Source organism: Bufo gargarizans, chromosome 11 (genome assembly GCF_014858855.1).
Source record: "Bufo gargarizans isolate SCDJY-AF-19 chromosome 11, ASM1485885v1, whole genome shotgun sequence".
NCBI lineage: Eukaryota > Metazoa > Chordata > Amphibia > Anura > Bufonidae > Bufo > Bufo gargarizans.
In genome coordinates this window covers 40,834,670-40,859,278 of record NC_058090.1, presented here as the reverse complement: position 1 = coordinate 40,859,278, position 24,609 = coordinate 40,834,670, and the positions used below count along the sequence as shown (strand labels likewise).

Sequence of the window (24,609 nt, the reverse complement as noted above, 5' to 3'; positions counted from 1 at the left end):
CTGAACTGGTCCTTAAAAAGTGGATTTTGAAAATTTTCAGAAAAAGATTTGCTTCTAAACTTCTAAGCCTTCTAACGTCCCAAAAAAAGAAAATGTAATTTACAAAATGATTTAAACATGAAGTAGACATATGGGGAATGTAAAGTAATAACTATTTTTGAAGTTACTATCTATTATAAAAGTAGAGAAATTGAAATTTGCTAATTTTTCCCAATTTTTGGTAAATTTGGTATTTTTTTATAAATAAAAATTCAATTTTTTAAATCAATTTTATCACTGTAATGAAGTACATTATGTGATGAAAAAACAATCTCAGAATGGCCCGGATAAGTAAAGACGTTTTAAAGTTTTTACCACGTAAAGTGACACTGGTCAGATTTGCTAAAAATGGCCTGGTCATTAAGGTGGAAAAATGGGTGGGTCCTTAAGGGGTTAAAAGGATATAAAAGGTTCATAAAATATCAACTGCGAATATAATATATTAAGGAGATATTTTAGGCACATTTTATAAAAGAAGAGAGTTATTTTGTTGCCAGTCGCAGCCACATTATTAGACGCACCATTTGCTTTGGCTGATGGAATTGCGGTAGACTGTGCATTTCCCACAAATTGTTACATGGAAACCTAAGGGATGGCAGTTGCGGTCTGTGTGTGGTCTGTGTTATGACCTAATTCACCATTACACTGACGTAGTTTCTGTCGGTGTAGACCTTTCCATGTCTGCTTCATTTACATTCTGTGCACAGCGCTGAAGAACTGACAACACTACACTGAGCAGAATAGTTGCCGTTACATGACTGGCTGTGTGTCATTACCTGGCATTCATGTTGGATTCGTTAACCCTTTCCTGTGAAAGCCAGTTTTCACTTTTTTTTTTCGGTCTCCTTTCCAAGAGTCATGTGTCACCGTGTTCTGACATCCATAGCTTTTGAATATTTTTGTTTGATGGAGCTGTGTGTGTTCTCATATGTTCTTATTGGTACCGTTTTTACACATTTGGGGGATAGATGGAGCCCCCCTGACCAGGATGAGAATTATCTCCTATCCCTGTCACTGCCAGCGGACTGCCATCTGTAGAACGGCCTGCTTCATACATTCCCCTCCACCTTATACATACAGATGGTGTTGGGAACGGGTTGAAAAGGTTTACCTGGCTTTGCCTTATAAAAAAAATATATATAAAAGTGCTTTTGCGATTCCAGTGTTATTTGTAACTTATGTTGGGTTTTCAAACATGCAGTTTTTCCATTCAAATACAGGTGTGGCTGTGAAAAGGTCCTTCCTTTATATTTTTCTCCTCATTTCTGTCCACTTCTGGTTTTGCATAAAAAAAACAAAAAAACTACATTAAGATCTGTATGTGAGAAACAAGCCTTGAACTGAAACTTTGAGAAGATTTTTCTAATTACTAAAATGGACTCTCAAATGCAAGTTTCCAAATTGCACTGCACTATAGGTCCTTTGCACCGCAAACAGTAACAAAACTTGCATAGTAGTAAGTTGCCAAAATGATGCCCCTTTGCACTTCACGGACTTCTTGCTCTGCCCACCCCCTGCATTCTCTCTGCACATAATAATGGTAACCCTTCTCCCCTGCATTCTGTCCGAAGCAGCTAAAATGAAGAGAAATCTGTATTATCAGTTTCATGGGCAGAATAAAAAGTGTGTGGTGACGTTTCAGCAAATACTAAAGGATCTATTATTTACTGCCCAGTAACATCCATAATGAGCTTTAGTTTACAGAGCATCTTGAAAGCTTGCATTGGAGTGAATGGTCCTGGTATTTCATATGATCCAAGTAGGTTTATTATAATAATGAAAAGTTTTGCTTTAACTGCAAATTGTGTCAATTACTGTTCTGGCTGATTTGACCATTCATTATAGTGCATTAGCCTCTTTTACTCACTTAGGGCTCATTCACACGAGCGGATTCCATGCGTGGAATCCGGTGCATGAAAGAGAGACAAGCCCCGTTCCGGACAGCACGCACGGAGCATTAACATGATTTATAATGCTCTTTGCCTTTCTGTGACCTTTTTACTACAAAATCACAGTGAGATAAAATTGTCACTGTGATTTTTTTTTTAGCAAAAAGGTCACAGAAAGGCAAAGAGCATTATCAATCCTGTTACTGCTCCGTGTCTCTGCTGTCCAGAACGGGTCTTGGCACTCTTTCACACAGCGGATTCCACGCACGACATCCGCTCGTGTTAAAGAGCCCTTAAGGACTGAGCCTATTTTCATTTTTGCATATTTTATCTTACCTCCCTAGATTATAATAGCCATAACCTTTTTATTTTTCTGTTCACATAGCCATATGAGGGCTTATTTTTCACAGGACAAGATGCATTTTCTTGTATTGGAAAATGGGAAAAAAATCTTTTGTGGGATAAAAATGAAAAAACAAAACACAATTCCGTCAACGGTTTTGGGCTTTTGACATTTATTCTACAGCTCAATACAATTATGGTTTATACTAAACATATAGTTTTTATTTTGTTTTATTACTTTTGAAAAATTAAAAATCTAAATTTGCATCGCCATTTCTGATTTTATATTTTGGTCTACAGAACTGTGAGGGTTTGTACCATTTTGTGGTGCATATGACTTTTTGATCACTATTATTAAATGGTGACAAAAAAATGGTAAATCATGTGTTTTTCAGATTTGTCCATCGTTCACCACACAGGAAAATGTTTTAAATATTTTAACCCTTAGGCTCCCAGCGCCATACATGTACAGCGCTGGGAGGGTCTTTAAACATGGCGCCTTCTCGCGTGTGCAGCAGGTGACATAGCCATCGGGTCCCAAACAGCAGAGGCTTGCGGGTAATAACTGCGCCCAGGCATTTAACCTTTTAGATGCCGTGGTAAATAGCCCAGCTCCGCCATGCGGCCGTCGGGGAAGCTGTTTTTTTAATCTAATACACTAATGAAGATGACCCAGCGTATTAGAGCTGCAGTTCCTATGTTAGACTACAGGTGGCAGAGCAACATAGAATAACAGCAAATTCAGCTTAAACTGTAGTTCTATGGAACTACAGTATAAGCTAAAAAAAAAACTGACTAGTAAATATTGAAGTGGAAAAAAATGTTGAAAAATATAAAAACATTAAATATCTAAAAATTTTAATCTCCCTGAAAAAAAATCTCAATGAAAAATATTAGCATCATGGGCATCACCGTGTCCAAAAACTCCAGTGCTGTTAAAATATACAATTATTTAACCCATACAGTAAATCACATAACTGGGAAAAAATCGAAATGGCCGATTCACCATTTTTTCCTTGCTTAAAAATTTTTAATCAAAAAGTCACACATACTCCAAAAATTGTATCAATAAAAACTGCAGATCTTCCCACAAATAAATGAGCCTCCACATAGCTAAGTAATTTTTATTATTTTTTCAGTATTAAAACATAAAAAAAAACTACACAGGTCAGTTTTGCTGCATAGGGAATGCTGTAAGGACAAAACCCATATAACTGTGGTGGAATTGCATTTTTTTTCCCAATTCCACCCCATTTGTGTTTTTTACCGCTTCCCACTATATTGCATGCCATGACCCGCAAAAAAACAAACCCTCATACGGCTATGTGAATGGAAAAATAAATAAAAAGTTACGGCTCCGGGAATACAGGGAAGAAAAATAAAACCTCTAAAATTAAAACATCTCCGGTATCCAATGGATTAATGGTTCAGACCTTTTTAGACGCAGCGATACCGGATATGTTTATTTTTTGTTTATATAGTTTTATATATAAAATTGGGAAAGGGGGTGATTTAAACTTTTAATATTTTTGTGCTTTAAAAAAACAAACAAACTTTTTTTTTACTATAAAACATTTAGCATACAGAGGACACAGATGATACATCTCCCACAGAGGACAGCTTGTCGTTGCCTTTGGGCAGCCTGGCACACATGAGAGACTACATGCTGCAGTGCCTGCGCAATGACCACCGAGTTGCCCACATTCTAACCAGTGCTGATTACTGGGTGGTCACCCTGCTGGATCCCCGCTACAAGGACAACGTGCCGTCCTTAATTCCGTCACTGGAGCGTGATCGGAAGATGCGCGAGTAGAAGCTCCCGCTCGCTGGTAGACGCGCTGCTGATGGCATTTCCACTAGACACCAGGGGCTCAGTGGAAGCACAAGGCGAAGGCAGAGTAATAGGAGGAAGAAGTTGCCAACGCAGCTGGGGCACCGCCAGCACCTCAGAAGGGAGGGTTAGCATGGTCGAAATGTGGAAAAGCTTTGTCAGCACGCCACAACAACGAGCACCACCAGCTGATATGGAATCTCTTAGCAGGAGGCAGCATTTCACCAACATGGTGGAGCAGTATTTGTGCACACGCCTACATGTACTGAATGACGGGTCTGCCCCCTTCAACTTCTGGGTCTCCAAATTGGGCACATGGCCTGAGCCTGCCCTGCAGTCAGTGTATTGTCTGAACGTGTGTTCAGCACGGCAGGGGGCGCGTTATCACAGACAAGCGCAGCCGCCTGTCCACTGCCAATGTGGACAAGCTCACGTTCGTTCAAATGAACCAGGCAGGGACCCCACAGGACCTGTCTGTACCTTGTGCAGAATAGACAAGTATACCGGCCGCACCCAGCCATTGTTATACTACAGCGCACTTTTTCTTTGTTTTCCTTTTTTATATTTTCCAATGTTTTGAGGTCTTCCCAAATTTATAAAAAATAATTAAATACAAAAATAGTGTTGGCTACCTCCTCCTCCTCCACCACCGCTTCCACCTACACCGCCACGTCCACCACCTCCTCAACCTCCTACTCCACTTTTACCTCCGCCTCCTAGTTCAAGATCATTATTTTTAACTTTTTTTTTAATTCTATGTTATTTTCATTCATTTCCCTATCCACATTTGTTTGCAGGGCAATTGTCCTGCTCTTACCCCTATTTTGCTTCCTTTTGCAGCCTTCTAGCCCTTTCTATGACTTTTTTAGAGCCATTTTAGTGCCCCAAAGTTCGGATCCCATTGACTTCAAAGGGGTTCGGTGTCAAGTTTGGGTCCTGAACCCGAACTTTGTGGCGAAGTTCGGCCGAACCCGGCGAACCCGAACTTCCAGGTGTTTGCTCAACGCTACCCATAATTTAATCAACCTTTTGGTTTTTAGGAGTTACAAGCTGAAGTCAATGCACATAAACAGCAGCTACGCCGTGTGCTGGACATGGGCAGTTCTTTGATTGCAAGTGGCCACCCCGAATCTCGCAACATCTCTGACAAGAATAAGAAGCTGCAAACTGCCTGGGCAGAGCTGGAGCAGGCGTGTGACACGAGGATGAAGGGCTTACAGGATTCAGTCAGCTTTCAGAAGGTGAGAGCACACTCCTTTTTGGCAGTTTTTCTCCAGTTCTTCAAATTAGGAAAAAAACACCACTAATTGTTCTGCTTTAGGTTACATTCACACAAACATATTTTGTTCCTGTGTCCTTTTCCGTTTTTTAGTCTTTTTTGCGGATAGGACACATTAATTTCAATGGGTCCGCAAAAAATGCGGACAGCACACTGTGTGCTATCCGCATCCATTTGTCCGTTCCGTTGCCCCGCAAATAAAATAGAACATGTTCTATTGTTGTCCGTTTTGCGGACAAGGATAGGCATTGTTACAATAGAGCCGCAAAAAAAAGAAAATGCATGCCATATGGCTGTCATCCGTCAATTTGCGGACCGCAAAACACATACTGCCGTGGGAATGTAGCCTTTAAAGGGAACCTGTCACCGGGATTTTGTGTATAGAGTTGAGGACATGGGCTGCTAGATGGCCGCTAGCACATCCGCAATACCCAGTCCCCATAGCTCTGTGTGCTTTTATTATGTAAAAAATAAAATAATTTGATACATATGCAAATTACCCTGACATGAGTCCTGTCCTTGACTCATCTCACATACAGGACTCATCTCAGGGTAATTTGCATATGTTTCAAATATGCAAAATAAAAGCACACAGAGCTATGGGGACTGGATATTGCGGATGTGCTAGCGGCCATCTAGCAACCCATGTCCTCAGCTCTATACCCAAAATCCAGGTGACAGGTTCCCTTTAAGGTGATCTGTCACCTCTTGAAAGGCCTATTAAGTGCAATAACATATGGATAGAACACCTGCCCCTGACTCGAGACCAGTAATTGGTATGTCGATACACACCCCATTACCCTGCTATACGCCCACAAACCGGCAGTGGAATGCATAGAGAGAACTTCTTCTAAAATACTCTCCATTATGTGCGCATGCACTGGAGTCCTGTAAATGCATTTATTGTCTGGTTTGATGGAACACTGTAGGGGAATGGAGGTGCTTATCAACATAATAATTACTGATTTGGAGTCAGTGACGGGTATTTTATACATGCATAACTGTACTTATTAGGGCCTGGCAGAGGTGAGAGATTGTATGTGAGAGAGTCAGTATTTCTGACTATAGCATTCATATCTCTAATCTCTGTCACGCAGGGGGTAGTGTCCTGTAGCTGGATGATTCTTTTAACACAGTTTTCACAAAAGTGTACAGATGTATCTAGCCTGATTCTCTGGATAAATGACTGCCTACTTACCAGGACTTCTATTTTGAGAAGTGTACAGGGTTTTTAGGCACAATGATGGCATTTAAAGAGTGTTGTTTTTTTTCCAGGGCCCGATAAGCATTAAAGGCTATGTACACCTTCAAGGGCAACTTTTTTTTAAGTTTGCATTTGACTCATTTTGGGCTAAAAATCATTTTTTTTCAGTTGGTGTTTATTAAAAATATTCAGCCGTTCTGCCACAATGGGTTAAATGTTTGTCTAGCTGTGTGAATCCTGCTTTCAGTTTAACATTTTGCTGGTCATCTAATAAACCTTATCTTTAAATTACTAAAAGGTCATAAAGAATTATTTAAGCCACGTTCTTATCAGTAAGATAACAATTGAGCTATAATGAATATTTAGGAGGTCAAAGATCAGAGATAAGGAGCCTGACAGCTGAGCTGCCTGATGGGAAACAGTAAAAATACAGAGCCTGCTACTAGAGAATCTCAAGGCTGTACAGAGAATGGAGTTCAACATTTTTAATAAAGACCAATGGAAAAAAAAATATTTTTAATTCAAAATGAGTACAGTGTAATAATATAAAAAAATTGTCACCAAAGATGCACATAGCCTTTAATAGGGTTATCCCAGGATTAAGTATGAAATTACTCTGTTAGATCCTGTGTATTGCAATGATATATCAGGTATAGCGCCCCCTGGTGTTCTTTTGTTTTTCTTTTCAGAACATCGACCTATTGTGTTGACTGCTGGCGAGAAGATGCTGATTGTGTGATAATTCCTTTTGGTTGGCCTGCAAAATAGCATGTACAAGAGGATACATGCAAAGGGACTGATCTACTGCATATTAGGTGGACAATTAGAGATGGAATTTAAAAAAGAAAATGACAATGGGGGCGCTAGAACGAGTTTCTAACAGCAATGAACGCATGGACATATATTTTTTTCATGAGTCCAATCAAAAAAATGTTTACGTTTTGCATGATCTAAAAATACCCCTTGCTGTTTATATATAGGGCAACGCCTTTAAATGGAATCTGTCACCAGGATTTTGGACTATTATCTGCAGTAATATATGATTGAGTAGTACTGCACATAAGGGATCCTCACTGATTTTCCTGTGGTTATTCACTGTCAGCACTCAAAGCTGCACTGAAATGCACAGTCCGGACATGCTGTGCTGTTCTGACATAATGGAGAGGACTTGTGCGCATGCACAGCAGTCCTGACAATGTATTTCAGTGCAGCTTTAAGTGCTAGGGGAACGGGGCAGTAGGAAAATAAAAAATAGTGATCTGGACTCCGTATTTGCAGTACTACTCATGCATTACTGCAGTTAATAGTCCAAAATCGTGCTGACAGATTCCCTTTTAACATTTTACTATTTATTTGGTTTCAAGGATGTTATAAAGTAACTTCATAGGATGCTTTCTCATAATAGAATCTGCCACATGCTTTTGCATCCTAGTAGATACTCTGTAAATATAATTAAAGGAATTGCTATGTTAAAAAAATATTGATTTACTGATTTTTTATTTATTTATTTTTTTATTTGAAAGTTCCTACTTGATGTGACTGACATGGAGAGCTGGATTGGAGAGAAAAGTCCATTGGCTAACAGTAAAGATTATGGCAAAGAAGAATCTACCACCCAAAAAATGATGAAGAAACACAAGGTAAGCTGTAAAATTTCTAACTATAAAGACTGCTTTACATGGGCCGATTCATCGAAATTGTTATTGGCGACTATCGTTCATCGGGTAATCGCATCTTTCATGCGGACACCTAAATCATCCTTTGCCGACAGCAAATCTTGTCGTCTAAACAGCCCCTGCTGCCGGCAAACAATGGTTCTGTATAGGGATGAGCGATGGCATTAGCAATTGCTCCTGCCCATACTGTGGAGGAGATCGCTACATGTAAATGCAGCAGTCTCCTTCACTGGCGAGCAGGCGCTTGCAGGGAAGGAATGCTTCCTTCCTGACAATCGCCTGCTGAATTTTCCTGTATAAAGGGACCTTAAGGATTCTGCTAATCATTAAAGATAGAATACCTACAGGCTACTAACAAAATCCTAAAAATGTACATGTTTGAGAGATACTTTTTGTGAGGATTAAAGGGAACTTTCGTGAAATTTTATCCCCAGGATTTACAGCAGGAGATTGAGCTCTACCAAGACTTGACATCTAAGCTAGTCACCTCAGGGCAAAACCTGCCTTCCTTTGGTTATGATGAGGTTGATGCTCCTGTTAAAAAGATCCGTTCTCAAATGAAAGATCTAGAGGGCTGTGCAAGTGTAAGGTAATGTATCATAGCAAACAGCACAACACGAGTTTACTTTCCATGTGCTACCTTTACTACATGACAGGACATGACTGTAGGTTATGACAATGTTAGGTTTTGGTGGAGAGTAGAGTGTGAATAAGTACATTGTTAAAGGGATTGGCCATGTATGATACAATATACCTTTATTTGGTATTTGGACACCTTTCCAAGATCTCCAGTTTTTGCACTCTCCATAAACAGTTCTGGTCATATGTTGCTGCTTGTCCATGTGTCATCATTCCCTGGATGTCACCTGACCCACATGTCCATATCTCTGTGCATGCTCCCATAATTTAGGTTCTATGTAGCACATGGAGAGACATGGATGTCTAGGTCATGTGATTATTCCTCTTCCCATAGAAGCGACGCATGACCAGTATAGAGAGGGCTGCTTGTGGGTGGTGCAGGGAGCAGAGATCTTGGAAAGGTACAGTAGTAGTATTCAAAATAAAGATATAACTTGGCATCTTACTGTATAGGTAAATACATATACAGTACAGACCAAAAGTTTGGACACACCTTCTCGTTCAAAGAGTTTTCTTTATTTTCATGACTATGAAAATTGTAGATTCACACTGAAGGCATCAAAACTATGAATTAACACATGTGGAATTATATACATAACAAAAAAGTGTGAAACAACTGAAAATATGTCATATTCTAGGTTCTTCAAAGTAGCCACCTTTTGCTTTGATTACTGCTTTGCACACTCTTGGCATTCTCTTGATGAGCTTCAAGAGGTAGTCACCTGAAATGGTCTTCCAACAGTCTTGAAGGAGTTCCCAGAGATGCTTAGCACTTGTTGGCCCTTTTGCCTTCACTCTGCGGTGCAGCTCACCCCAAACCATCTCGATTGGGTTCAGGTCCGGTGACTGTGGGGGCCAGGTCATCTGGCGCAGCACCCCATCACTCTCCTTCATGGTCAAATAGTCCTTACACAGCCTGGAGGTGTGTTTGGGGTCATTTTCCTGTTGAAAAATAAATGCTGTGGTAGCCATGATGGTTCAGTATGCCTTCAATTTTCAATAAATTCCCAACAGTGTCAAGCAAAGCACCCCCACACCATCACACCTCCTCCTCCATGCTTTACGGTGGGAACCAGGCATGTAGAGTCCATCTGTTCACCTTTTCTGCGTCGCACAAAGACACGGTGGTTGGAACCAAAGATCTCAAATTTGGACTCATCAGACCAAAGCACTGATTTCCACTGGTCTAATGTCCATTCCTTGTGTTCTTTAGCCCAAACAAATCTCTTCTGCTTGTTGCCTATCCTTAGCAGGGGTTTCCTAGCAGATATTCTACCATGAAGGCCTGATTCACACAGTCTCCTCTTAACAGTTGTTCTAGAGATGTGTCTGCTGCTAGAACTCTGTGTGGCATTGACCTGGTCTCTAATCTGAGCTGCTGTTAACCTGCGATTTCTGAGGCTGGTGACTCGGATGAACTTATCCTCTGCAGCAGAGGTGACTCTTGGTCTTCCTTTCCTGGGGCGGTCCGCATGTGAGCCAGTTTCTTTGTAGCGCTTGATGGTTTTTGTGACTGCACTTGGGGACACTTTCAAAGTTTTCCCAATTTTTCGGACTGTCTGACCTTCATTTCTTAAAGTAATGAATGGCCACTCGTATTTCTTTACTTAGCTGCTTTTTTCTTGCCATAATACAAATTCTAACAGTCTATTCAGTAGGACTATCAGCTGTGTATCCACCTGACTTCTCCACAACGCAACTGATGGTCCCAACCCCATTTATAAGGCAAGAAATCCCACTTATTAAACCTGACAGGGCACACCTGTGAAGTGAAAACCATTTCAGGTGACTACCTCTTGAAGCTCATCAAGAGAATGCCAAGAGCATGCAAAGCAGTAATCAAAGCAAAAGGTGGCTACTTTGAAGAACCTAGAAAATGACATATTTTCAGTTGTTTCACACTTTTTTGTTATGTATATAATTCCACACATTTGTTAGTTCATAGTTTTGATGCCTTCAGTGTGAATCTACAATTTTCATAGTCATGAAAATAAAGAAAACTCTTTGAATCAGAAGGTGTTGTCCAAACTTTTGGTCTGTACTGTATGTGTAAGAAAGTGTCCAACCCCATTGAGTAATTTGTTGCACTTTTAGATCTTGGGGCTACATACCGAAATACTTTTCACACCCGACTTAAAGCAGGGGCGTAGCTAAAGGCACATGGGTCCTGGTGCAAGAATTCAGCTTGGTCCCCCCTTCCCTCATAGTTTTTTGGCATGGGGCAGAGAAGCACATTGCCTTCCTGCTGCCTGAGACAAAGATTGAAATGGCACCCCCACACGCACCCCCACCCCATGCCAAATTCTTGACCCCTTCCCCCCAGCCAGAGGTGTAACTTGACCAGCATGCACTTTCTATAATACTGGTGTCTTCCTATGTGGCACAAGGATCTCTGGGCCTCCTCAGGCTCCTGGGCCCAGTAGCGACTGCTACCTCTGTACCCCTTATAGCTACACCCCTGACCATCTACATAAAGCCAGTTGTTGGTGCATGGCATTCCTATGAGTCCGAACGCTTAACCTGTAGGCACTCTGTGTGCAGCTATATAGTTCCTTTGTGAAACATTACATTCTAAACTGGATTCCTCTGGAATCTGTGAGAAAAAACTTCAGTGTCTGTCAGTATGGGTCCATATAATTCTATTATTGATCCATAAAATATGTGCAAATGCCCTAAGCCTACTGCTTGGCTTGGCCATTTTAAACTATAGAGTTAACATGGATCAGAAAGTGCTCAGCTTAGAGTTATGATTCATTCTATTGAGCCTCCCATTTACAAGCCATTCTGTTGAAATACAATTTATGGTTACACCATCATTTGCTATTATTACTGTGTGCAGATGGGGAAAACTAGAAGAAGCTTTGGCTTTGCATGAATTCATTACGAGAATCTGGAGACCTTCAGGAATGGATTAACCAGCAAAGACAAGTGGCAAGTTCTGACGAATATGGCACTGACTACGAGCATGTCCAGGTTAGAGAAAGATCGTTAATTCTTCCCTACACTTTATGGCTGTTGGATATGCTTTTTATCCTGCTTTGATGTTTTTCTTTATGAAAAGTATAAACAAGTCATAGAAAAAGAAGAATAAAAAAATAATATATAAGAAAAACAGTATTCACACAAATTGACAGGGTAACATAATGAAAAAAGGGACAAAAGGTAGAAAGATGCTAAGAAAAATCTAAAGGATATGTTCCAGTTAAAGAGGAATTCGAGAATTCGGACGAGAAAGGGTAATACACACAAATAAAAGGAACAACACAAATACTATATATTGCAAGTGCCTTTTTGTGTCGCACTGTTACTCCCTATGTGCTTCTCCTCAGTGCATTGATAGTGGACTTGACTTCAGGAGCAACGCATGTGAGTAGCAGACTACAGTTCCCATTGCAGACATTTATTCCAGGTCCGTTCTCTTCCTTCTGAATTCCCCTGGCACTAAAGAGCAAGTCCTCTCCTTTCTTGTATCTTATCACCTTAGTTCTCCGTTACAACCTCCCTTACAGCCCTGTGCTGGAATTGAGCATGCTCAAGCAGCAAGCTGCAACTGAGCTACAGGACATAACCCTAGGCAGTGAGTAGGTGAAAATATTTAATTACTGTTTATTGAGGATTTTTACTTTGCACCGCATACTTTCAACAGGAGTAAATTTTTGGACACCAGAGAAGCTCTTTTAACCGATTAACAGCCGCTCATTCTATTTTGATGGCTCAGGGCCTCGGTCTGCAGTGACGTTTTTTGGTGTTTCTGCAGTAGAGGAGGGGTGCAGGCATCAAGAACGCTCTTATGCTAAGAAACATCACAAACGTTACTTGCAGCTCTAGTTCTTAGCACAAGCTCTTGCTTCACTGCTGAGATCCTGGCTATTAACTCTTTGCTTGCCACGGTCCATACTGTGTCATCAAAGTGAGCTCCCCCCATCTGGTGGGAGACTGGGAGAGCCATTTGTAGTCATCTGTTAAGTATGCCTGCTGTTAGACCTACTTGGTAATCCCTTAATGGGATTTAACAATTTTTTTTTTATAAATAATGTAATAAAAAATGATTTTTTTTAGTACTCAATACATTTTATTGTGTACACATTAAATAAAAAAAGAAAAGCTACATATATTAGGTTCCACACAGATGTAATAACCTGAAAAATTAATTTATCAGGTTGTTTAGTGGGAAACATAAACGGCATAAAAAAGAAAAGAAAAAAAAACTGCAAAAATCACTTTTTATATATTTCCTCAGCAAAAAACAATTTCTCCAGCATAAAATAAGGTGTCAGACAAATAAAAAATAAAAATAAAAATTAAAAAAGTTATGGCTGCTGAAATGCAGAGGCAAAAGCAAAAAAATAAAAATTAAATGGGCTGGTCATTAAGGCCTTATCAAGCCTGGTTATAAGGTGGTGATCCGGCTGGAGCCGGGGGGGGGGGGGGAGGGGGCAGAAGACGCCAGACGCGTGAGTATTTCTGGCCCCCAGAATGCTCCCCTCCTTCCTCCTCAGGTTACCTTGAGCGATTCCCCCACGGAGGCCTTGTCCTCTCCATGCGCCTTTTTCCTTTCGGGAAAGGGGTGGGGTGCGGTAGGGCTGGAGAAGCCTCCGGTGCGCAATGCCCCCTCTCCTCAGGGTCCTTTCTCCTACTCAGCGTTTCCGGTCCTGTGCTCCACCGGGACCGCTTCTAATTGAGGCCCCGGCTTCTTGCTGCCTACTCCCACATCACTCCCTGAGGATTCTTCTCTCGCGGCAGAAGGGTCAGGCCTGCTCTTCCCCACAGTTTCGCCGGGGAAAGACTCCATTTTGGGGGCGGAGCATGAAGTTCTCCCCCTCCTTCAGCTGTATCCTGGGGCAAAACTTGCCGCATTTTCTGCCTCCGCCCACATCCTGTTTCAAATGCACCTCGGCGGGACTCTGGCTCAATGCACCTCCGGACAAGCTGCATTGAGGGACACAGGCCGGGGAAGCTCTGTCTCCCCTTCCTACAGGGTTTAACCTACCCCCCTCGACCTCCTACCTGTCACTATAAGGTACTCATTATGCCCGAGTCCAGACCTCAGGCCCCAAAGCAGGCGGTCACTTCTGTGCAACATTTTGCTTGTGCTTCTTGTCGCTCAAAATTTCCATCCGGTCAGTTAGATACCCTCTGCTTTTCATGCTCTGCTCCACCACCAAGTGGCCCTGGCCCTGACCCAGTCGCCCCTACTGCCCAGCCTATGGTAGAGCCGGAGTGGGCGCACTCCCTGTCAAAGATTGCACAGGTCGTCTCCCATACCAACAAAGCCATTGTGGAAATACTGGGGCGTTTGTCCACAAGGCCATTCTCTGACCAGTCTGAATCTGGGGATCCTGGGGCTCATTTTATCGCGGCTGTCCCGCTAAATGGGCCAGACTATCCTCCCCCAAAAGGGTGTCTGCGTCTCCCGTTTCCTCTGCCTCTCCGCCACCTCACAGAGAGTCTCACTCCAACGTGTCCTCCTTGGAAGAGGCATGTTCCGAGGAGAGGTTTTCAGATGACTATTTTGTCTCTCCTGAGGGTCAGTCTTCAAAGCTGTCCATGGTGGACAATCTTCACCATGGTTATAGCGACCTTACAGGTTGATATTTAATTACTGGCTCGGGCTTTTCCTTTAGGATGTCCCGTCGCTCTCCCAAATGTTTCCCCAACCAGCAGGATTTTGATTCCTCTCTTTCCAAGGAGTGGAATTTTCCTGATAGACGTTTTGCCTTGGCAAAACGCTTAGATGTCCTTTATCCTATTTCCGGAGGATTTTAATAAGAAGTGGTCGTCCTCACCTATAGTTGACCCGCCAGTATCCTGCTTGGCAAAACATACTACTTTGCTGATGGCAGATGGGGCTTCTTTCTCTGATATCAGGGATAAAAAATTTAAATCTTTTCGCAAAATCTTCCTTTGAAGCAGTGGGCACAGCACTGCGACCGTTTTTTGCCCCTACATGGGTGAGCAAAGCTATGGGTGATTGGTCAAATAATCTACGTCAGGGTCTCTCTTCGGGGGTCCCCTCGGGGGAACTTTACGATATTGCCCTGCAGCTTCCCATGCCAGTGTATGTATATGTGAAGTCTCTCTGGACGCGGCCAGGCTTATGGGCCGCTCGTCAGCCCTTTTGGTGCTTATTCACCGTACCCTATGACTCTCCTGCTGGTCGTTTTTGGCAAACGCCTAGACGAGATAATTTATGATGCTACAGGTGGTAAGAGCACTCATTTACCACAGAACAGGTTTCGTTTCAACAAGTCAAAAAAGTGTAAACCTCTTTTTCACCCCTTTCAGAGTTTTTCCAGCCCCAAGTGGCCAACCGATAAGTCTGCCCCGGATCAGAAGAGCAAGCCTTCCTTCAAACCTCTCCCTTCCTGGCATCACCGTCGACAGGGCTCAAAGTCCTATAATCCCAAGACCTCCTCTGCATGACATGGAGCTTCCAGCGCCCTCCGATCGGGTGGGCGGCCATCATGTTTGGCTGGCTCACGTCTCGGATGCCTGGGTGAGTGAGGTCATCGCAGAGGGTTACAAGTTGGAATTCAGCTCCCCACTTCCATCCCGATTTTTATCTCTCGTCTTCTCTGACCCTCTCTCTCTGCCGCAAATTCCTTTTTCCAGGCTATTCACAAACTTCTGAGGCAGGGAGTGATCGTCCCGGTTCCTGCGCAAGACTATTTTCGCGGGTTCTAGTCCAATCTCTTTGTGGTCCCCAAAAAGGAGGGGACATTCCGTCCCGTTCTGGATCTCAAGGCACTCAACAGCTTCCTTCGGCTCTGCTGCTTCCGGGTGGAGTCCCTGCGATCGGTCATTGCGTCCATGGAACCGGGGGGAGTACCCTGTCCTCAATAGATATCAAGGATGTTTCTCTTCATGTTCCCATCTGCGTCAGTCACCAAACCTTTCTCCGGTTCGCAGTGGGTCCCTTTCACTACCAGTTTGTGAACCTCCCTTTCGGCCTGGCCACAGCTCCCAAAGTCTTTACAAAGGTTCTGGCAGCGGTCATGGCCCTGCTCCATGCCAGGGGTATAGTGGTGATGCCTTACTTAGACGATATCCTGATAAAGGGTCCGTTATTCCGGGCAACGGCGGACAGCCTGCGCATAGCTCTGGATACCCTGATACGTTTCGGATAGATCCTGAATCGGCAGAAGTCATGTCTTTATCCATCTCGGTGGCTAACCTTTCTGGGCATGTTACTCAACACCTTTCAGGCCAAGGTACTCTTGCCCCCGGAGAAGCTATCTACTCTGTCTTCAGATTCTCCCCTTGTTGCGGCCCCGTCATCTTCCCATTCATAACTGCATGCGGGCTCTGGGTCACATGGTCTCTGCCTTCGAAGCAGTTCCCTATGCTCTTTCCATCCTCTTCATTGGACGGTGCTGACAACGGATGCAAGACCCTGGGCTTGGGGGAGGGAGTGTTGGGAAATCTATCCATTGAAGGCGTGTGGTCACGCGAGGAGCGCTGCCTTCCAATCAACATTCTGGAATTGAGACCGATTAGTCTTTCTCTGCTGCATTGGACCGACCATCTCCGGGGACGTTTGGTTCGAGTTCAGTCCGACAACTTCACGGCCATGGCATACCTCAATCACCAGGGCAGCAAGTTTTTCTAGCCATTTGCGAGCGATGGGGTTGGCCGGACGTGGATCTCATGGCCTCCCGCCTCAACCACAAGGTCGAGAACTTTGTTGCGCAGTCCAGGAATCCCATGTCCCTGGCGTGCGATGCCCTAGTGATTCCGTGGAGTCAGTTCACTTTTCCTTACGTGTTCCTTCCTTTTCCTCTCATTCCGCATCTCCTCCGGAAAATTAGGTCTGAAGGTCCTCACATCATTTTCATGGCCCCCTATTGGCCAAGCCGAGTGTGGCACGCATCTCTAGTCACCCTCTTCGCCGACTAACCCTGGTGTCTTCTTCTTCGGGAGGACCTCTTGTTGCAGGGACCGAACTTCCACCCGAATTTAGGGTCTCTACATTTAACGGCATGGCTGTTGAAGTAGTAGTAAGTAGTAGTAAGGGCTCGTTTCTCGGATGCTGTTGTCCAGACCATGATTCGTACCAGAAAGCCGTCGTCTTCCCGAACCTACCACTGGACCTGGAAGTCCTACTTTAGTTGGTACGAGGGTCACCAGCTGTCTCCCATTCGTTTCTCGTTGCCGCGACTCTGGTCTTTTCTGCAGTCGGGCATGGACTTGGGACTGGCTCTCAGCTCCCTCAAAGGGCACGTTTCAGCTCTTTTCATTCTTTTTCAGCGGAACTTGGCTTCACTTTCTGCGGTTTGGACCTTTCTGCAAGGGGTTTGCACACACTGCGCCCCCTTTCCTTCCTCCATTGAATCCTTGGGATTTTAATCTAGTGCTCAGCGCTCTCCAGTCTTCACCGTTTGAGCCCTTGCAACAGGTGTCGCTTTGTTTCCTGTCCTACAAGGTGGCCTTTTTGGTGGCAATCACTACCATCCTTAGGGTGTCGGAATTTGCGGCTCAATGAAGAGATCATTCTCCCTTCATTTTGTCCTGACTCGTCTCATCCTCGTGAGCAGTCGCTCCACACTCTGGATTTGGTACGAGCCGTTCGCATCTATCTGTCCCAGATGTCATCTTTCCGGCGGACGGATTCTCTGTTCGTCATTCCAGATGGGTCGAGACGAGGGCTGGCTGCGCCTCAAACTTCCATTTTCCGATGGATTCATTTGGCCATTGTGGAAGCGTACCGCGTCAGTGACCGGGCCCCACCCTTCTGGGTTATTGCTCATTCTACTCGGGCAGTGGGGGCCTCTTAAGCAGTGCATCATGGGGCTTTGGCCCTTCTACCTGGTCGTCTTTGCACACCTTTTCCAAATTTTACAGAGTACACACCTTTGCGTTTCTGACGCTTCTCTGGGGCATAGAGTTTTGCAGACGGCGGTTCTCTGATTGGCCGGAGGGGTCTTGTTTATGCCCACCCTTGGGACTGCTCTGTAACGTCCCATGGTCAAGCCTGTGTCCCCCAATTAACGGAAGAGAAACAGATTTTACGGTAAGTACAATAAACAAATTATTTTTATTTTATAATATTTTTTACTCCCATTTACTTCAGTGGAACGTTGCCAGAAACAACCCATAGACAGCTGTGGTGCTAATTCTGGAAGAAAGCAGTGATCCCCAGAATAGAGGGTCCTCGAGTCCCCATGTCGGTCCACCACTTGATTAGACTCTATGGGACTGGAGGAGCACTCTCTGACATTTATCATCTCTCCTGTGAATAACTCCTTTAACCTACAGAATATCTTCAGAATACCTACAGTCGATTGCTCTTGGTTATCTGATGCTGTTCAATTTTATTGCATTTGTTAAACTTTGAGTGATATTACAGCAGTGGGGGAAAAAATACTTTGTCAGTAATTTTTTATTTTTTATTTTTTGCAGCAACTTCAGGCTAAGTTTGACACCTTCCAGCACCAGATGGAGACAGCTGGACAAAGGATGGCAGGATGCCAACAACTTGCGGATAGCCTTCTTGACAGAGGACACTCTGACTCTATGCAAATTGTTCAAAAGCAAAAGGAGCTACGGTAATGGGCTTCCAAAGTGCTTTCTTGGCAGGATAATGTAATAGTTTAGCTATGAAGACAATCACAGACAGTTCCAGGTACAGATAGTTCCACATAACCAGAATTGTCCACCTGACTTCAGTAGTAAAATAATTCCAGTTACTTATATAGTTTGCTATACGTTTCTTGGATTCAGAAAGTACTTTTGCATTCCTCTCTCCGTTTTCCTAACACATTAGGGGGCATTTACCACTGAAAATGTGCCAGTTTTTTGGTGCATTTTGCAAAAAAAAACATAAAACTGGCGTGCATGCTTTGCATCATATTTACCAACTGTTTACTGCGTTTTCTAAGCATCTTTCATCTCGTCGTTGCTTTATAGAAAAGGGATTTGGCTTCATGGGACAGGTGTGGCCTAAATGCACCTCCATGGGCCCAAAAAAATTGGAGCATTTTCGGGGCAAAAATCCGCCAAATTATGGGTTGCGTAAACTTAGACTAGAGAGTGTTTTTGACGCACTGACATAATTCTGTTGTAAGTCTGGCGCAGGATTTATGATACTCCAAATTTTTTAAAGGTCCATGTGCCAGAATAGTAAAGATGTCTAATATTAAGACAGTGATTTGTGTTCCTAGACAATATAAAGTGTGAAACTGTTAGTAAATATGCTCCATTGTTTCTGAGTATTCTGGCAAGTGCACTTAAAACTTTTTGTGATTTTACGGCGCACTTGCCACTTTGGAAAAGTGGGTATACTGTAGTTTGTTGGTATTTAGGTGTACACTAGATTTATCAAGTGCAACTTTTTAAAAAGTTGGAAAAAAGAGGTGCTTTTTCCATTGGGAGTAGAGGGGCGTAAAAAATGGGACAGGAAACCTGAAGTACAAAAAGGCGGAGACTCCCCTCCAACTTCAGTATGGTTTCCTGTTTTTCGAGGGGAAGCCTGTAGTACATTCTTCTCTTCCTGTGGTTGCCCTTAGTTACCTGCGGTCCCCGATATTGACACGCGGCACAGTGGTGCGCGGTAAGGCCAGCAGAGGCGTGATTAAATCAACTATGGGAATAGAGGATTCTAAAGAACCAAAATCAGTGCAGGATATAATGTTCGGCGGCCTTGAAACAAGACATCTAAGATCTTCCCCGGTTCATAAAAATATGTCGGCATTGATTAAAGGGGAATGGAAAAGACCTAACAAGAGGGTTTATATAAAAAAAATATATAAAGAGAAAATATCCATTTTCTGAAGAGGTTTCAGCTTACTGGAATAAAGCACCTAAAATAGATGTAGCTATTTCCAAAATAGCTAAAAAGACATCCTTACCTTTTGAAGACATGGGATCATTAAAAGATAAAAAGCTGATAGAACAAGATCTCTCCTACATAGTTGTCCGTAAAAACAGTAAAATAAAGTGATGGGTGCACAGTACATTACTTTGTCAGTGGGACTGTGTTCCCGCTCTGTCTCATTAATTCTTTATATATAAATAATCATACATTCAGGAGACAAGTATGTTGTTTTGCCATGTTCATTGGCTGTGGGACAGCTGTCAGTGGTTTATCATTTCACACACTAGGTGAGTCCAAATTTTTTTGTTAATGCTTCCTGTCTCGCTTCTGTATATTCACACGTATCTCTAAAATCTCAGGTGAAGATGGAAAGAATGAGTGCCAAGGAAGCGAGGATTAAGTGTATATCTAATTTAGAATTATATTGGCAATTGCTGACTGTTCCGGAATAGAAGCTGTAATTAGATAATTATTTCAGGCATACAGGAGGACAGGATAAATTCTACAGCAGCGAGATACGACACCGGCAAGACGGTCGCTTCTTTTTGTATGACTGTAAAGAATAAATCAAGGCAACTGGACTTACTGTAGATTTCTTGAAAACGTTTCACTCGTTCTTCCAACGAGCTTTCTCAATTCTGAGTGACTGTACAAGAATTCTGGGAATAAATATGTAACTGAATCAACATCTGGTAACTATACCCAGCATGGGGTCAGAGGTCATTATACCCAGCATGGGGTCAGAGTTCATTATACCCAGCATGGGGTCAAAGGTGTTGATTCCATTATCCTAATTGAGTTATCTTATTGTATGAGTTATTTTGACATTTATTTATATACACAGCAAAAATAGGCGGTTTAATTTGGTATTTCTGTGCTGAATAATGTAAAGAGACACTTCCATTAGAATTTTTTTTCTTTTTTATATTCAATATTCATAGCAAACAATTTTCAAATAATTTTTGGCTACATTTCTTTTTAACTTTTTTCGTACTGTGCTATTGAAAATTAAAGGGGGTTGTCCGGCCTTTGAGCCTACCGCTCCTGGTGTCCTAACTTGTGTCTCTTAACATAAAAAACACCACTCACCTGTCCGCGGATTTGTCTCTGCTCAGTTTAGAGATTTCCTGTCCACAGAAGAGCATTGCACTTACCCGTGTAATGTATGATGCTCTAATTGAGTCACTCACACACTTCCCAAACCAAGGAGGAAGTTAAATATCCTGGACAGGAAGTAGAATACATGGAGTGACTTCTGAAAATGACATCCAGGAAACCATAGAATATTCACATATAAAATTTAAAAATGATCTATCTAATGAGGGTACACATGGTGCGGCAAGGACTGCATGACTATGCAAGTCAAGGTGGTATTCAATTAACTCATAAGAAACTGTTTATCCATTCTGCATTGTTAACGGAAAGCAGTGGCGGATCCAGGGGGAGGGGCAACGGGGCAAATTGCTCCCCCCCCCCCCGAGCTGGCGGCGGGGCACAGGGAGATGAGCGCTTCCATTGTGGAAGCTCTCATCTCCAGTCTCATCTCCTCAGGACAGCGATACAGATGCCTGTGCTGCGGCAGGGAAGGGGGAGGCGTGTCCCTTTCCCTTCCTCTGATAGGCTGCAGGCACTAGGCCGGCAGCCTATCAGAGGCCGGCGCAGGCGGCACGATGACGTCATCGCGCCGCCTGAGCCATACAGCGCGGGACACAGGCCGGAAGAGGCCGCATCGCTGACATGGAGGTAAGTATGTGTTTTTTTTATTTTTATATATATATATATATATATATATATATATATAATACTTTTACTGGCGGGGGGGGGCTGTTAATACTGGCACAGGGGGGCTGTTATTACTGGCACGGGGGGGCTATTATTACTGGCACAGGGGGGGGCTATTATTACTGGCACAGGGGGGGGCTATTATTACTGGCACAGGGGGGGCTATTATTACTGGCACAGGGGGGGGGGCTATTATTACTGGCACGGGGGGGCTGTTATTATTACTGGCACATGGGGGGCTGTTATTATTACTGGCACATGGGGGGGCTGTTATTATTACTGGCACATGGGGGGGCTGTTATTATTACTGGCACATGGGGGGGCTGTTATTATTACTGGCACATGGGGGGGCTGTTATTACTGGCACATGGGGGGGCTGTTATTATTACTGGCACATGGGGGGCTGTTATTACTGGCACATGGGGGGCTGTTATTACTGGCACATGGGGGGGCTGTTATTATTGGCACATGGGGGCTGTTATTATTACTGGCACATGGGGGGGCTGTTATTACTGGAACATGGGGGCTGTTATTATTACTGGCACATGGGGGGGCTGTTATTACTGGAACATGGGGGGCTGTTATTATTACTGGCACATGGGGGGGCTGTTATTATTACTGGCACATGGGGGGCTGTTATTATTACTGGCACATGGGGGGGCTGTTATTATTACTGGCACATGGGGGGGCTGTTATTATTACTGGCACATGGGGGGGCTGTTATTATTACTGGCACATGGGGGGGCTGTTGTTATTACTGGCACATGGGGGGCTGTTATTATTACTGGCACATGGGGGGCTGTTATTATTACTGGCACATAGGGGGGCTGTTATTATTACTGGCACATGGGGGGGCACTATGGGAACATTAGCTCAACTGGGGGCATTACAAGGGGGTATTTTGTGCACATTATAAGAAGAATTATTTCTATGGGGGGGCATTATGGTGGGCTTTATTACTCCCCCATGGTATAACCCCCTAGTAGCAGCACCAGCCTCTCCCTGCTCTGCTATCCCTCTGCCCCTTCTCCAAATCCTTATTATGAAATCTTTCTCATTAGGATAAAACACATCAGCTCCGCCGAGCCCCCAGCCAAAGTGTTGAAGTGGTGTCCGAGATCCCCAAGGGCCAAGCCAAGTAATTGTAAGTTTTCTTGTAAAATATGTTTGTTATACACATATAGCCTACACTGTGCCACACAATATACAGTATACCGCTACACTGTGTAGTCTTTTCTATAAGCACCAGTGTTTTGTGGCGGCAGACAGAAAATAATCTGAAAGTGCCCCTCCCGAGACCAGGCTCTGGATCCGCCACTGACGGCAAGGGGGTTTTGTGGGTTACCATACCGCCATTAACAGTGAACACTGAATAAATAATCACTTACTGATTAGTCAGTTGGATCCTACAGCGGCAAATATGGCTGCCCATGTTGGGTGGCAATTCCCTAAAAGGTTATTCTTTAAAGTGCTCAATGTGCTGCACTCCTGGATGACAAAAGGATCTCATAAAAGTAAGCAGAGCCTCTGGTATATGGCTGGGTTCACAAGTTGCCGTTTTTGTCTTGTAAAAAAATTGAATTGTAAATTACCACACAGCAATTTAATTTTTTTTTTACCTGTAAACCCATGACTCTGTTTATGTCACGATCGTTTCATCGGCCAAAAACTGTACTCCCTTGTCTAGCTTTATACCTCATTATATATAATAATGAAGAAAATAGAATTTTCATTTAACCCCTTAACTCCCAGCGCCGTACATGTATGGCGCAACCGGACGTGACTTAACGCCCAGCACTGTAAATGTACGGCGCGAGGTCCACGGGGCTCTGAGGAACGATCGAGGGGGGAGTCGCGGCACCATTATTTTTTGGGGTGTGAAAAAAGACCTGCAGTTAGTTATATATATATAAATTTCAGTTAGTGTGAGTTTAGGTTTTTGCATAAACGCACCATCTGCGTACGTGCATTTTGCAACCACTGAGCACCAATCAGTAGTGTCCATTACTGATTGTGTCAGCTGAGTTTGCACTGTAAGTTGTTTTTTTTTTGTGCAGAAAATATATTTTTTATTTTTATTACAACTTCTAAATTCTTAATTTCAAATTTATTACAAGCCTCTTCACATGTGAAAACACTACATACACACACCACACTAAATAACGGTTTACATGTTTCACACATCACACCCCAATAAAAGAAAAATGGCCTGTCCATCCCAACGTGCATGCTTGCCTCCGATACTGAGTCTGCCAGTGTGGGAGAAGAGGATGCCACTTTCCAAAAATTCCTCTACCCCTCATCATTATCCGCTGATGAGGGACCCTCTAGAAGGCGCCCCGGGGTAACAGCGGAGGCAACCCCCCAGAGTGAACCCTTATGGACTCCACCCCCTGACGATTATCAGCCTTAAATTCCAGAGTTTGTGGGAAACTCTGGAATCCAAATTGACTGCACGGGCTTCACAGAAATTGATTTTTTCAAATCTTTTTCTCAGAAGATTTTATTAATTTGATGGTGACCTAAACAAATTTATATGCAAGGCAATTTATTTCCCAGAACCCTACTTCGCCATATGCTAGACCCCTAGGTTGGACCCCAGTAAGTGCAGCAGAGGTGATGACATTTTGGGGACTTGTGCTGCATATGGGGCCCAGCATGCATGCGGAACCTACACCCCCTGAACTTCATGGTCGCTGTCATGGCACTTAACAGTTTGAACTTAGTGTTAGGTTCCCGTCTTACAGAGATCGCCTTGACGTGCGGCAGACGGGCTCAAATAATTTTTTACAAAATGATTTGCCAAGCATCTCTAATTTATAAACATAGCATAAGCAATATAATCAATTTTTGTACTTTATTTGGTTTGCAGAGTGCTGTTGCATTGTATGTTTTGTTCTATGTTGTGTTTTCAGCCATGGCAACGTGTACCTGCGCATTGGGATGTGCTGACTAACTCCCTTTTTTTCCTTGCAACATTCACACTAATGCCAGCTCTTCTGCCCCTGTACCTGGTACCACAACCACTACCCCCAAACCAGTTTGCATTCTGGACTACAACAGGCACATGGGAGGGGTGCCTCTTGCAGATCACCTTATGAAGCCCTATAGTGCC

At 43.4% G+C, this 24,609-nt stretch overlaps 1 protein-coding gene across 1 annotated transcript in view; it reads left to right on the top strand.

Annotated features, from left to right (window-relative positions):
* SPTBN5 (spectrin beta, non-erythrocytic 5) overlaps nt 1-24,609 on the top strand; it is a 250,075-nt gene that overhangs the window by 79,332 nt on the left and 146,134 nt on the right. The window contains 6 exon segments of the mRNA XM_044271814.1: nt 5,142-5,342; nt 8,108-8,224; nt 8,695-8,849; nt 11,739-11,778; nt 11,780-11,872; nt 18,299-18,444. Coding sequence (XP_044127749.1) covers nt 5,142-5,342; nt 8,108-8,224; nt 8,695-8,849; nt 11,739-11,778; nt 11,780-11,872; nt 18,299-18,444 — 752 coding nt within the window.